Genomic DNA, 15,203 nt, shown 5'->3' on the forward strand with positions numbered 1-15,203 from the left:
TCAGCAGCTCAGAAACAGAACCTGCAGTAAAGAAATGATTCCAGGTGTTTAGTTCAAACATATAGGCAGGTTTAAAAGACTGAGCTCCTGGCGACATTTACATTATGAGTATTTCAATATTGATGTAATATTTCAAGGTCTACACCAAGTGCCTGTATTTTACTGCTGAAGTTTTTGCGTATTTTGAATAAACAATGTCCAGTTCGGGTTGAAGCACAACTTTGTTAAAAAATAAAATACATTTTTTTTTCTCTGGTCAACAGATTTGTTGAGATTTGTTAAAATGGCCAATTTAGTGGTTGAGTTTGACACTCCTGGTCTAGGGCTTCAGAGAATAGAAGGCCTACACTGCAAAAAATTGTGTCTTGTCAAGTAAAATGATCTTAAATATAGACAGTAAATCTAATATTTCTCCTTTTGAGATTGTTTTAAACTCAATTAAAGATTATTTACCTCATTTTCTTTCCTGGTTTTTAGTAATTTTATTAAGAAAGGTGAGACAAGCAAAATTATCTGCCACTACAGTGAGATAATTTTACTTAACCCTTTTCTGCACACATTATGAGAGCAATTTAAAAAAAAATCAATTCACTTTTCTAGCATAAAATGGTCCTTGATTTATTTTTTCGGACCTGATTATTAAATTCAAAAACATTTGAAAACAAGGGGTCCCTTTTGGAGTACGTTGCCTTGAGGCAACACTGTGCGAGAATGGTAAGAAATGATATAGAGCTGTATAGAGCTGTATTGGGCTGGATTTCTGCATGACCTGTGCAGGTTGCTAGAAGGCTGAACCCCCTGTTCATTGGAGATCGAGTGTAAGCATGGAGAAAGAGGAGGAGAAGGGAGGGGTGTGAAATTTCATCATAAGAAGGAAGGACATTTATAGGAGTTAGGAAGTGAGAAGGAGGAGTTTCAGGTGTGGTCTTTCCCCAAACTTCAGTTATTCCATAAGTCAATCAAACACTGTTAGTTGCTGCATCCAGAAGTGCAACTTCAGACTATAGTATGCTCAGTGGAAGTGATATACCTACAACCTCTAGAAACGCCGCCGACTTCTCTGGGCTAAAGCTCATCTGAAATGGACTGATCCTCAGTGGAAACGTGTACTGTGGTTTGATGAGTCAACCATATGAAAATAATGGATGCTGTGTTCTCTGGGCCAAAAAAGAAAAAGACCGTCCAGACTGTTACCAGTGTAAAGTTCAAAATCCAGTGTCTGCTGTAACGCATTAAAACTTTTTGGAACAACATATGCTGCCTTCTAGACCAGGGTTCTCAGCCTTTCCCAAAGCCCACCTGTGCATAACTATAAAGCCCACAGAAAAACTAAAATCAAGTTTTTTTACTAGCTTTTTTTCTTAATTGCTCACACTGAAAGCCTGTGAATTGGGGCCTGAAAAAGATCAGTCCCATTTCAGTTTAATCACAGAAACCAAAATTTGCAGTTACGTTAAAAAAACATGACATGTTCAAAAACCACACGTTTGCAAAGATGTCAAAAAAGGGGAAAAGAAATAAAGGATGATATAGACGTGGACTTTGATTTGGAGCTGCAGCCCATCGCATTTTCACTGGAAACACTCTTGTGGCTCCCACAGGAGTCACTGTTTGGTCTCTTTAGTTTTGAGGGTTTTAGCACCTCATGTTTTAGATTAGCGTTGTCACAGTCAACCATAATAACAGACCTCAATAGATGTCACAAATGTTGTGGATGAACTCTTTAGTGTCTGACTTGTTTCACCCCAGTCTCAGCTGAGTAATACCTCCATAAGAAAAGTGTGAGATCTTATCGTTCTCTTATGCAGCTCTGTTCTAGATCACAGAACCCTCTCAGCAGTCTGTCAGTGCAGAAAGAGAACTCATGCTTTTCTCCTTCATCACCAGAAGAGACACTGATGTTAATCTCCTCTTTTCTCCTGAGGAGGTTCAGGAGGAACAGTTCAGAAATCAGTCATCCTTCATTAATATAATACTGAGATCAGCTTTATTTCTCTGAGAAAAGCTTCTTTGTCATTAGTTTATCAATTAGAGTTTAACGACTCAGGTCGCTGATGCTCGGCCAATAATCAAACACATCTCTTCACTATTATTTTATGGCTCATCTGTCATTTTTATCAGCTGCAGCTTGAGCTGCAGGAACGACATGAGAGTCTGTAAAGAGTCAGACGTTAAAACAGGCAGATTATAGTGACAGTATACAGCGCTGATGTGCTGCTAGAAGAGGAAAGCTGGCTCTGCTGATTAATCTGCTGATTGATCCCCCGAATACAGGCCAACAGACCACTAGAGGGTGCTTCACAGGCCCACTGGTGGTCCGCGGCTCGCAGGTTGAGAAACCCTGTTCTACACCATGTCTTTTTCCTGGACGTCTAAGCTTATTTCAAAATCCCAACATGAAGTCACATTCTGCATAACAGCATGGCTGTGTAAACAGAAAGTGTGTGTGCTTGACTGCTAGTGTGTCACGCCATGGAAATGCACTTGTGAAATGTGTAAACATGAATGGAGATTAAAAATGTGCATTACATGTGAAAAGTCCAAATGTGTGAAAAATCCAGTGACTGGGGTGCAACCTGTGTCCCACTGATACTACATTTAACAGTATATATGTCAAAAGACATTCTAAAGACAGATAAAATGTCCTTCACAAAGATTAATAAGTAGTTTCAGATAAGTAACTTGAAACATTAATCTACAGTACTTAGAATACCCACCATCACTGCACTTTATCTTCAGATATAATCATCAAAATAGTTCAGAAACTGTTTATTTTTGCATTTTCCCAGAGGAAAAAAATCTTTCTTAAGATTTTCTCAGAGAAATAAAGCAGATCTCAATATTATTTTAATGCAGGATTATTGATTTCTGAATTGTTGCTCCTAAACCCCTTTTATCGCACATCTTGCACGTCTGGACACTCCACCCCTAAACACTTTAGACACTTATTTATTCAGTATTGTCATTATATGCTGTTACCTGCGCGTCCTTGTACAGTCATTATTGCATCTAGATCAATGATCTATCTATCTATCTATCTATCTATCTATCTATCTTAGGAGAAAAGAGGAGATTAACATCAGCATCTCACAGTGAGAAGTTCTGGTGATGAAGGAGAGAAGCGTGAGTTCTCTTCTGCACTGACAGACCGCTGAGAGGGTTCTGTGATCTAGAACAGAGCTGTATAAGAGAACGATGAGATCTCACACTGTTCTTATGGAGGTGTTACTCAGCTGAGGCTGGGCTGAGACGAGTCAGACTCTAAAGAGTTCATCCATATGTGGGACCACATTTTGATCAAAGTGAGAAAATCTGAGTTTTATTTCTCAGGAGCCGAATTTCAGAATCAGGAGAAAACGGCTTCAGTCTCACTCTGATCCAAAACTGGACTGAACTGTGTCCAGGAGAAGAACCTGAGATCAAGAGGAGATTCATTTAGAATATTTCTTTCCTCTGGGAATGTATGTGAGTCAGTTTAGCATCTCACTCTCAAAACACCATTTTTCATGAGTCATGATATATTTGGAACATTCATCGTCTGAATTTCACGCTGATCAGAGGAACATGTGCTCAACAACGCTCTCATTCTTTATGTCTCTTTATTTTCAGTGATATTGTGATGTTGACTGGCGATGTCAGCTCTGTTGCCCTAATTACAGGATGAATGATGATTATTAATTAGAAAAATAAATATTAAGCAAATTATTAGAATGTCCTTAAAGGGGAATTCCACAGATTTTCCAAAATCACTGCATAATTAACTGATTGAGATGATGTAAACAGAGTCGTTCAGAGTGGTTTGGTGTGAAACGCTCTGTTCTAGAGAAACTTACCGAGTCAGAACTGTTCACAGTGGTGGTGATAGGAACCAGACGTCCACCTCTAAAAGCTCCCTCACAGAAAGTTACTACATGAAATGGTTATGAATTCACTGCCTGATGACTGAGACACTGTTTTATGATAGTTTAGAGAACTTAAACTCCATTCATGGTGAAGGGATACATGCAGGGTGCTGTGAGGCAAAATAGTCCCCAAAGAAAACGTATTATTCCAGATTTTCCACTATTTTCCCATCATCAACATTCCATATAAACTCAGAAGACTCGTGTAGGTTCACTGGTGGTTCTGGATAGTAAATAAAATGTCTATATCTGTGTTGTAGTCATGGCGACCCCTGGTTCCTATCACCACCACTGTAAAGACATCTGAACCATTTCACACCAAACCTCTCTGAATCTCTCTGTTTACGTCTCACACACTGAGTTATCTTCCTGTTTGGTTAAATGCATGATGTTGAAAAATGGTCATTACTGGAATATATGTGACTGTTTACACATATGGAAAAAAATATATGGACATATATGAATTTATATTTGAACTACATATCAAATACATTGCAGGCCATTCTGAAATACATTCCAAACACTAAAATATATTTCAGAATATATCACCATGTTAAGCAAATATATTTTAAAATGCATTTATTTTAAAATGTATGGGGAAATATTACACATAGAAATGTACCATACAAAAATAAATGTATGTAAGTGTGTTTATCAAAAATTGATAGTGGAACTTCCCTAGTAGGGGTGGGCAATATGGCAAAAATATTGTGATACTTCAAGATATTTCCACCATATTGAGAAATTATATAGTTTAAATAAAAATAATATCAAAGCGGTGCATGCAATTATACAACCCCATTTCCAAAAACGTTGGGACGCTGTGCAAAATGTAAATAAAAACAAAATTCAATGATGTGCAAATCATTTAAATCCTATATTTAACTGAAAATACTACAAAGACAACATATCAAATGTTGAAACTGAGAAATTTTATTGTTTTTTGAAAAATATTTGCCCATTTTGAATTTGATGCCAACAACACATTCCAAAAAAGTCGGGACGGGGGCCTGTTTACCACTGAGTTTCATCACCTCTTCTTTATCAACACTCTGTAAGCGTTTGGGAACTGAGGAGACACTGCTGTAGTTTAGAAAGTGAAATGTTTTCCTGTTCTTGTTTGATACAGGATTTCAGCTGCTCATCAGTTCAGAGTCTCATTTGTCATATTTTTAATTTCATAATGCGCCAAATGTTTTCAGTGGTGACAGGTCTGGACTGCAGGCAGGTCAGTTTAGTGCCCGGACTCTTTTAATACGGAGCAATGCTGCTGTAATACATGCAGAATGTGGTTTTACATTGTCTTGCTGAAATAATCAAGAGCTTCCCTGAAAAAGACGTCGTCTGGATGGCAGCATATGTTGCCAAAACATGTATATATCACTCAGCATTAACTTCTGTTGCCCCGTCCCAACTTTTTTGAAATGTGTTGTTGACATCAAGTTCAAAATGGGCATATATTTTTCAAAAAACGATAAAAATTCTCAGTTTCAACATTTGATATGTTGTCTTTGTACTATTTTCAATTAAATGTAGGGTTTAAATGATTTGAACATCATTGCATTTTGTTTTTATTTACATTTTGCACAGCATCCCAACTTTTTTGGAAATGGGGTTGTGTTCATTTAGCATTTCACACATTGCACTGAACAGATAAACAGGGCTAATTTTGCTCTCTTTGTAATGAAACCTGCAGTTATTCAGATAAATATTATCATTTTGTCCACCTTACAGCCAAAAACAGTGTTTTTTTCAAAAATTATTTGAAAATGTGTGAAAGTATCCAGAATCCTGTCTGATGCTCTTCACTGTCTGAAATGAATTTGTGTTCCAGTATCTTCATTTTAAATCTGATCTAATGATCCTTTATCAGGACAGAAGCGAGTGTTGTGGGTATTGATACTCTGTGAAAATGCAGTTATGATCTGATATCTTGTTTATGTGAAATACATTGTGTGTGAGAGTCTGACTGCAGACGTACATGGTTAATGTAAAGTACAGTGCAGATCACAGTCAGTACGTTTAGGTACATCTGGAACCTTCATTACACAAATCTGTTTTAAATATATTTAACAAATATGTTTTTGGCCGTTTTCATACATTGCAAAAATATATCTGATAAATACATTTGGGATATATTTTTTCCATATGGCTACATGTGAAATTGGTGTGATCAGTGTGGGCTGACCCTCAGCAGGCCTTCAGAGTGAAGGGGGGGTGGACTTCTCCTGTAAAAGTCACAGCCATTTTTTTCCCCAGAAATTTGACACCAGGCGGTTTGTTCAGCCCCTCTCAGCCTCTGCGCTCTCATTCCTCCACAAGCCTGCGTCCGATTAGCGCAGCCCAGGCGAACCAAGCTCACCTAAAAGCTTCATTTCGGTCAGAAAGCTGAACTCAGAGCGTTGCTGACCGGCTGAGGAGCTCACGAGACAGACAGTCTGCGAGCCTCGCGCCTCCTCGGATGCAAAAGTCAGCGCGAGCTCCACAGCCGCCTGCGCTCTCGTGCTCTTTGTGTTCATTCTGCCTTGCCTTGGCGAGCCGCGTCGCGCGCTGCAGGGCGTTTTTCCTCCGCGCGCTGCGGGGATAATGTGAAGAGGCGCTGTTTGGAGGAGAGGGTTTCTGTTTATTCTCTGGTCAGTGAGGATGGCGAGTTTTCTGCAGCGCGCGCTGCTCCTGGCTGCTCTGTCTGGATTTCTGTTCTTCTGCGCGCCCTCAGGAGCTCACGCGCAGGACGAGGAGGATCAGAGGTCCTGCCAGGGCGCCTTCGACCTGTACTTCGTCCTTGACAAGTGAGTGAGAGGCTTTTACAGCTGTTTCTAACCTCTCTCTCTCACTCTCTCCCTCTCTCACTCTCCCTCTCTCCTCTCTCTCTCTCTTTCTCTCCCTCTCTCCCTCTCTCACTCTCTCTCTCTCTCCTTCTCTCTCTCCCTCTCTCTCTCTCCCTCTCTCACTCTCTCCTTCTCTCTCCCTCTCTCTCTCTCTCTCTCTCTCCTTCTCTCTCTCTCTCTCTCTCTCTCCTCTCTCTCTCTCTCTCTCTCTCTCTGTGTGTTGTGAAGACTCTGCATCTGGTTTTGTGCTTTGTTGGCTTGTTATGCTCAGCGTTTCCACTGGACGGGGATTCTTTAGTAAAGATAGTGGTTCTGCTTCATGCTTAAAGGGTTCTTTGCATGGTGAAGTGGTTCTTCAGATTAATGGATAGTGTGTTGTAAATTGTTCTGTGTAGAACCTTTTTAAAAATGGTTCTAGAGCCCCCAAAAGTAGTTCTGCTATTGTTACAAGCTTGACATCATAACAATACACTCTTTAAAAGATGGTTCCTCAGGGGTTCTTTAATAAAGATAGTGGTTCTATTTCATGCTTAAAGGGTTCTTTGCATGATGTAAAGGTTCTTCAGATTCATGGACAATGCATTGTAAATGGTTCTGTATAGAAACTTTTTAAAGTGGATCTATATAGCACCAAAGGGGCTCTGCTATTGTTACAAGCTTGATATCGTCATAATATGCCCTTAAAAAGATGGTTCTTCAAGGGTTCTTTAGTACAAGGGAATGGTTTTGTTTAGAACCATGAGTTTCATAGAGAGCCATGAGTTCTATATATAACTATTTGCATGCCTAAATGGTTCTTTGCATGGTGAATCTGTTCTTCAGATGGATGGAGAATGTGTTGTATATGGTTCTATGTAGCACCAAAAAGGGTTCTTCTGTTGTTACAAGCTTGACATTGTCACAACATGTTCTTAAAAAAGATGGTTCTTCAAGGGTTCTTCAGAAATGGGAATAGTTCTAATTAGAAACATGAGTTCTGTATAGAACATTTGCATGCTAAATGATTCTTTGCCTGGTGAAATGGTTCTCCACATCGATGGAGAAAGTGTTGTATATGGTTCTATATTGACCCTTTTTTGAAAATTGTTCTCTGTAGCACCAAAAAGGGTTCTGCTGTTGTTACAAGCTAGACATCGTAAAAATAGAACCCTTTTTGGGGCTATATAGAACCATTTTCAGTCTCAAGAACTATTTCACCCTTTTACTATGCAAAGAACCATTTAAGCGTGAAATGGTTACATATAGAACTCATGGTTCATTCTGTTTACTAAAGAACCCTTGAAGAACCATCTTTTTTTAAAAGTGCCTAAGTAAAAGAACCTTTCCAAGAAAAAGAAATGAGTGAAAAGACAAGCTGAGCATAAAACATCTCAGGCATCATTAAGCTGATTACATTTAATCTCAGTGGACAGTGATGGACAGAATTCACCTAAAGGGCAGATCTGCATTTGTCTTCAGGTCCATTTATAACATTTGTGTGGTTTTTATTTCCCAAAAACATAATTAATTTTCATTTGACCATTTTCCATCATCTCTTCATCCTTAACAGTTACACAGGCGGTTATTGTTACTGTGCCTTTAAGACTGATATGCAAATGAGCTCTGCTCTGATTGGCTGTGCCTCATTCAAAAAGCAGTCCAGGCTAAAGACTCCTCATAACTTCAGCATTGGTGACAGAGCTAAGCTGCTGCAGGCTGAAGAGATGGATATATATGTAAATGTGTTGCCTTTTGTGACATCACAAAAACAGTGAGATGCAAACAGTCTGCTGAGTGGATTGGGGTGTGAATAGTTTTGAAAATGTAACTACTTTTTTTGTTTACAAACCATTTAATCTTGCATAAAACTTAAAGGGCCCATATCATAGAAAACTCTTTTTTTTTAAATAAAAGAGTTTTCTATGATATGGGCCCTTTAAGTTTTATGCAAGTGACCACTGGAGGGCCCCTGTTATTACATTGCAGTGGAACTTCCCTAGTAGGGGTGGGCGATATGGCAACAGTATCACGATACTTTCACCATATTGAGATATTATATAGTTTGAATAATAATGATATCAAAACTGTGCATGCTAATTTGTTATTAAACAGGACTAATTCTGCTCTCTTTGTAATGAAACATGCAGTTATTCAGATAAACATTATCATTTTGCCCACGTTACATCCAAACACAGTGGTTCTTCAAGGGTTCTTTAGTAAAAGCAGTGCTTATAGAACCGAGAAAGGCTTATGTGAAGTTTTTTGCATGGTTGAATATGATGGAAAACCTGTCATATATTAAAGAACCTTTAAAAATAGTTCTATGTAGCACCAAAAGGGCTTTGCTATTGTTGTCATTAAGTCATATTCACTAATATCCTTATTTAGAAGTGAGTGTTTTCATCTGAAAGTGCTCAAAAAAATGTGAATCCAAAATATTATTGAAGTAGATGGAAGTGAGTAAGTGAAGCCAGTTTCTGGATGTGGATGGGTTTGAGAGTGTGTTCCACATTAACCTGGATTTACTGTATGTTTACATGATGCTCTGCAGTTGATGGGATTAATTAGTGTTAGTCAGTGAGGATAAGGAACACTGAACTAATGCGGTTCTGCTGTGCGCATCATTTCATTCTTTCCTTCTTTCCTTCTTTCTTTCTTTCTTTTTTCTCCTTAAAGGGCCCGTATCTGATGTTTTTCCTGTTTTTTTCTGCTCAGGTCCACTTATGACAGTTCTAGGTAACAAAAATGTCACTATATCATTATTTTACATGAATAATGTAAATGAGCTCTGTTCTGATTGGCTGCCTGATTCAAAATACAGTCTTGCCTGAGACACAGCTTATAACTTTACTGTCAGTGGGGGCGCATAAGCTGAACAGGCGGATACACATGTAAATGTCTTTTTTATATCTTTTACTTGTATGGACTGTCTAGACTGTGTAAATCGTACCTCTGGAAACTTTTAACAGTGTTTACATACTTTATAAGTCTCTTTTGTTTAAAAGAAAGTGAGGAAAAGTGAGGAAATTTTAAATTTCCATGACATGTGCCCATTAAAGGGCCCATATCCTGTATATTTCTATTGTTTTTTTTGTTTGTTTGTTTTAAAATTAAACAGGCTGTTTCTGTTACTGTGCCTTTAAGACTGGTATATGTAAATGAGCTCTGTTCTGATTGGCTGCCTCATTCAGAAAGCAGTCTGAGCAGAAACACTCCTTATTATTTCACTGTCAGTGGGCGCGCATAAGCTGAATAGATGGATACAGATGTAAATGTCTTGGGTTTTGTGGCATCACAAAAAAATCTAGACTAGACTGTCTAGACTGTATAAATCATACATTTGAAAACTTTTAACAGTGTTTACATACTTTATAAGTCTCTTTTGTTTAGAAGAAAATGAGGAAAAGTGAGGAAATTTTACATTTCCATGGCACATGCCCTTTAAAGGGCCCATATCCTATATATTTCTGTTGTTTTTGTTTGTTTCTTTGTTTGTTTGTTTGTTCTTTTTTCCCTGAGGTCCACATATGTCTTTTGTCTAGTTTTGATAACAAAAACAGTCATTATTTACTTTACCTGATCTCTCTTTATCCCTTAGAATTAAACCGGCTCTTTCTGTCACTGTGCCTTTAAGACTGATATATGTAAATGAGCTCTGTTCTGATTGGCTGCCTCATTCAAAAAGCAGTCCAGGCTGAAACACTCCTTATAACTTAACTGTCATTGGGCACGCATCATCTGAATAGGTGGGTATACATATAAATGTCTTGGGTTTTGTGACATCACAAAAAAGTGGACTATTTTTGCATCTTTTACATGTATGGACTGTCTAGACTGTATAAATCATACATTTGGAAACTTTTAACAGTGTTTACATACTTTATAAGTCTCTTTTGTTTAGAAGAAAGTGAGGAAAAGTGAGGAAATTTTAAATTTCCATGGCATGTGCCCTTTACAGGGCCCATTAAAGGGCCCATATCCTGTATAATTCAGTGTTTTTTGTTTTCCCTGAGGTCCACATATGACTTCTGTCCAGTTTTGGTAACAAAAACAGTCATTATTCATTTTACCTGATCTCTCTTTATCCCTTAGAATTAAACAGGCAGTTGCTCTATCTTTAAGACTGAAATATGTAAATGAGCTCTGTTCTGATTGGCTGCCTCATGCAAAAAGCAGTCCAGGCTGAAACACTCCGTGTAACTTCACTCTAAATGGCTGGAGTTAAAGCGCTGCAGGCTATACAGGCAGATATATGTAAGATATATGTATGTAAATATGTTGATTTCTGTGACATCACAAAAGAAAGAATTCAAAACGGGCTGTTTTTGTGGCTGAGTTTGTGTGTATGGACTGTGAGTGGTGCGTTTGAAACAGTGTTTACATAATACAGAAAAAAAGAAGTGTTTTCCTTTATAGGGGCCCTTTAAATAGACCTAAGCTTTTGTCTACAAACAGATCTAGATATCCTCTCGGCTCCGTCTGCGTCCGTGTCTGTTTGTGTAATGACGCAGAGAGGGCTGGTATGTGTAAAGTTTGCTGAATAAGCAGTTTGAGGCGATCACAGCCTCGCTCCTCTGCGGTCAGTCTTTTTCCACCCCAGCAGTCCAAGAAGGATACGTCCAACATATAGGGTCCAGCCAAACAACTTCCTTTCTCACGATATGTTAGCGTCTCTAGCTGGAAGGATGTCTTCTGAACTCGTTTTCCTGCGCTTGCTGCTGTTCTTAAAGTGAGCGGCACAGCCCGGGCCTTTCTAGAGCTGCCCATGGCCTACTTTTTGGCCCAGACTTTTAAGCCACATGGGAAATGTCTGTGGTGCCCAAACCCGACGTTCATCCACGGAGGGGAAAGAAAAGAAACTGCGCATTTTTTTCTTGCTTCTTTAAAAAGTTAGAGCTGATTACTGGTAGCCTGGCTGCTTCTGAAGCTGGAGGAACTTTATAGGAACTTTAAGGGTGTTAGAAGTTCACTGGTGTTCCTTCAACACTTGAGATATGTTACATAGGCTGCTGCTGACTGCACAAATGTTTGTTCAGATGTGTGTAGATGGTATACGGGCTTGCTGGCTGTGAGATCGAGACCTAAAGCTCTGTAAAAGAAGTGATTATTGAACTTTATGACATTCAGGAAACCGTCAGCAGGAGTTCAGTGGAGTTTAATGACAGTGGGGAGCAAACGCTCTTAGGGAATCAGGTGAAAGTGCTTCTCATCTGTATGTAAATAATATATTTTGTTTGCATAATGTGCGTGTAAAGCAGAACATTGAAGAGAAAGTCAAAAAACAGTGTACAGAATCGGATCCAGGCTTGGGCCAGGCTGTGTCTGTACATACTGTATATATATATATATATATATATATATATATATATTTGTATATATATATATATATTCTTTTTTGTCGTTTTTCTGTTTTTCACATAATTTGAAATACCTGTTGGCTTTTGCATTGTGTGTAAATTTCATGAAGTATGTTTTTTCCTTCTCCTGTAAAGTTACCATTTTGGAGATACAAGGTTTTCTTCCGACAACAACGAGATAAATATACATACATATATAAGACAGAAAGCACCAGCGAGCAAATAAACAGCTAAACAGCTGCTTCTTATTAAGGGGAATTTCCCAAAATTTCTTTTTAGGTTAATTGTGAAACTTACTGACTCACATATGTTTACAGTGGTGGTGATAGGAACCAGACGTCCAGAGCTTTTAAAGGAGAATTCCACTGATTTCTCAAAATTTATGGATAATTTAATTGTTGAGTCGTTCCAAGGAGTTTAAGTTAAAATGCTCCATTCTAGAGAAACTACTGTGACTGCAACACAAATGTAGCCATTTTTTTTGCTATCCAGAACCACCAGTGAACCTACACAAGTCTTCTGAGATGTTGATGATGATGAAATAGTGGAAAATCTGAAAAAATATGTCCTCTTTCGAGGCTATTTTACTCCTCCATCCTGAGTGGATTCATGAGCCCATATCCCGTATTTTATTTTTCCCCCCTGACGTCCATTTATGACATCGACGTGGTTTTATTTACCAAAGTCATTTTGTACATGTTTTCCAGCCTCTCTTTATCCCTCAGAATTAAACAGGCTGTGCCTTTCAGACTGATAAATATAAATACGGTCTGTTCTGATTGGCTGCCTCACTGAAAAGCAATCCAGGCTGAAACACTCCTTATAACTTCAGCACGAATGGGCGGAGCTGGACTGCTGTAGGCTGGATAGGTGGATATATCTAAAGGAGCTGTTTTTTGTGACATCACAAAAACAATGAATTTAAAAGTGTTTTTGCAGCTTAGTTTCCATGTATGTTTGTTTACAAACTACACCAAACTCTTTTGTTTAAAACACGTGAGGAAAATTACATTTTCTTTAATGAAAACAATTTTTGGGCCGTTTTTTGTGTTGGAGGTTCAGAGTGCAGTGTTTGTGGTGGACCAAGGGCTTTTTATTACACTAGCCTATATTTTTTGTAACTAAAAAAACTTCAATATACAATCATAAACAAAGTTACGGCGTAAAAATATGTTTGTTCTGTTATGAGAAGGGGCAGGGTGGGATTGGGATAACTTTCTGGTGGGCCAAATCAAATATCACTCATATTTATAACCATTTCATGTAATACCTTTCAGTGAGGGGCTTTTAGAGGTGGACGTCTGGTTCCTATCACCACCACTGTGAACAGTTCTAACTCTTTAACTTTCCTCTGAACGGAGCGTTTCACACCAAACCACTCTGAACCACTCTGTTTACCTCTTAACTGTTTAATTAGGCAGGAATTTTGAAATTTCAGTAGATTTTTTTCTTTCATGCTTTCAGTCTAGTCTATTAATGTTTCGTCTTCATTCATGAAGCTCTGCCTGCAGTACAGAGCGCTGTGTGGAATATTATTACTTATTATTGGTTCAGTATTCCAGTGAAAGACACTCATCAGGGTTTTTCATACAGCCAACCCCGCCCCCCCCCGCCGACACACACACACACATACAGTAAAAAAGAAGTAAACAATGCAAAAATAGATTGTGGGTTATGAGAAAGTGGGCATGAAGGCAGAAATGTCCCTAATGTAATAATAATAACCACAGCTGTCTGACAGCTCCAGTTCCACTTCTGCTTACGGGACACGTCGTCTTAGTAATTCAGCATCGGTGTTTCAGCCTCAAAACACAGATAACATGAGCTCTGTCATCACATTGCTCACACTTTACCCCTATGAAAAGTCCAGGAACTCAAATATCAGCAGTATTGGACAATATCCGACTAGACTAGACACATTGACCTGTTATCAGTGCGCTTTGGTAACAAACCTTGTTACAGTAGTGTAAATTCTCAGATATATTTATTACAATATATTGCAATGAGGAAGAGACTCAGATGTCTTTACAGTGGTGGTGATAGGAACCAGGGGTCGCCATGACTACAACACAGATATAGACATTTTATTTACTATCCAGAACCACCAGTGAACCTACACGAGTCTTCTGAGTTTATATGGAATGTGGATGATGGAAAATAGTGGTTTTACCAATAGATAGATTGATGTGTTGTCAGGGTGCTTTAGTAACAAACTTTATTTCAGTGTTGTACACTCTAGGCCTGGGCGACAGAACGGTGTAATGGGATATTGTCGATAATGGACAGGTAACCCGATGGCGATTTGTAAAAGGTGATAATTGCAGTTTTGGTAAAAGAACTGGGAGGGAATTAGAGAGGACTGATTTACCGTTAAACAGCTCGAAAAATGTGCTGGGAAGCTGGAGTTCATTATGAAAATGCCAATGTAAAGAAAAAAATGCCTTGTTTTTAACGTGGAAAGTGCACCGGCATGGCTTTGGAAATCAGCTGCAGTCTGAAGTTTCTCCAGCAAGGGCACTATTAGCATGCAAGTCTCCATGAATCTGCGACAGAAGAAACTCATGAACACACGTTTGTTATAATTAAGCAGTAGAACACAAAGGGAGTGTGTTATCGCGAAATAACATCACAGCTGTGATTCGGTCGCCGTAGATCATCACAGCCGTGATGTTATTGGTGATAACACACTCCTCGAGTGTTCTACTGCTTTAATACAACAGTTAAATAAATAAAGTAATAAATTAATAAACTGGGCTGTGAACGCGGCGTTTAATATGTTTTAATGTTCGCAGCTCCTTCACCAAATTATAGTTCCTTAACGAGCAGCTCGTTGCTACGTCAGAGTAACGAGCTCCGCCCACTCGCTGCACAGCCGGCAGTTCGTTCTCCAGCTCCTTACACTAAATTCCCAAACTGTCATCACCACTGAGCAGCTTTTCAGTCGGCAGCTGTGACAGAAGAACAGCTGAACAACCTGGAATCAGCCAGAAATGAACCCAACACCATTCGCCAAACTAAATGGGCTGTAAGATGCTTTACAGACTGGCTGGAACAAAACAACATTAATACTGATCTGGCAAAAACTGACAAAACTGAGCTGAACTTGATATTGCGGCAGTTTCATGGCTCAGTCTGAT

The 15,203-nt window shown here is 38.8% G+C and overlaps 1 protein-coding gene across 1 annotated transcript in view; it reads left to right on the forward strand.

Moving 5' to 3' along the window:
• The first annotated feature begins 6,211 nt into the window (after window positions 1-6,211).
• Window positions 6,212-15,203, forward strand: part of antxr1c (ANTXR cell adhesion molecule 1c) — a 62,641-nt gene continuing 53,649 nt past the window's right edge. The window contains exon 1 of the mRNA XM_036573355.1: window positions 6,212-6,691. Coding sequence (XP_036429248.1) covers window positions 6,546-6,691 — 146 coding nt within the window. The 5' untranslated portion in view covers window positions 6,212-6,545. The remainder of the gene's footprint in view (window positions 6,692-15,203) is intronic.

Source organism: Colossoma macropomum, unplaced genomic scaffold (genome assembly GCF_904425465.1).
Source record: "Colossoma macropomum unplaced genomic scaffold, Colossoma_macropomum, whole genome shotgun sequence".
In the NCBI taxonomy this organism is placed as follows: domain Eukaryota; kingdom Metazoa; phylum Chordata; class Actinopteri; order Characiformes; family Serrasalmidae; genus Colossoma; species Colossoma macropomum.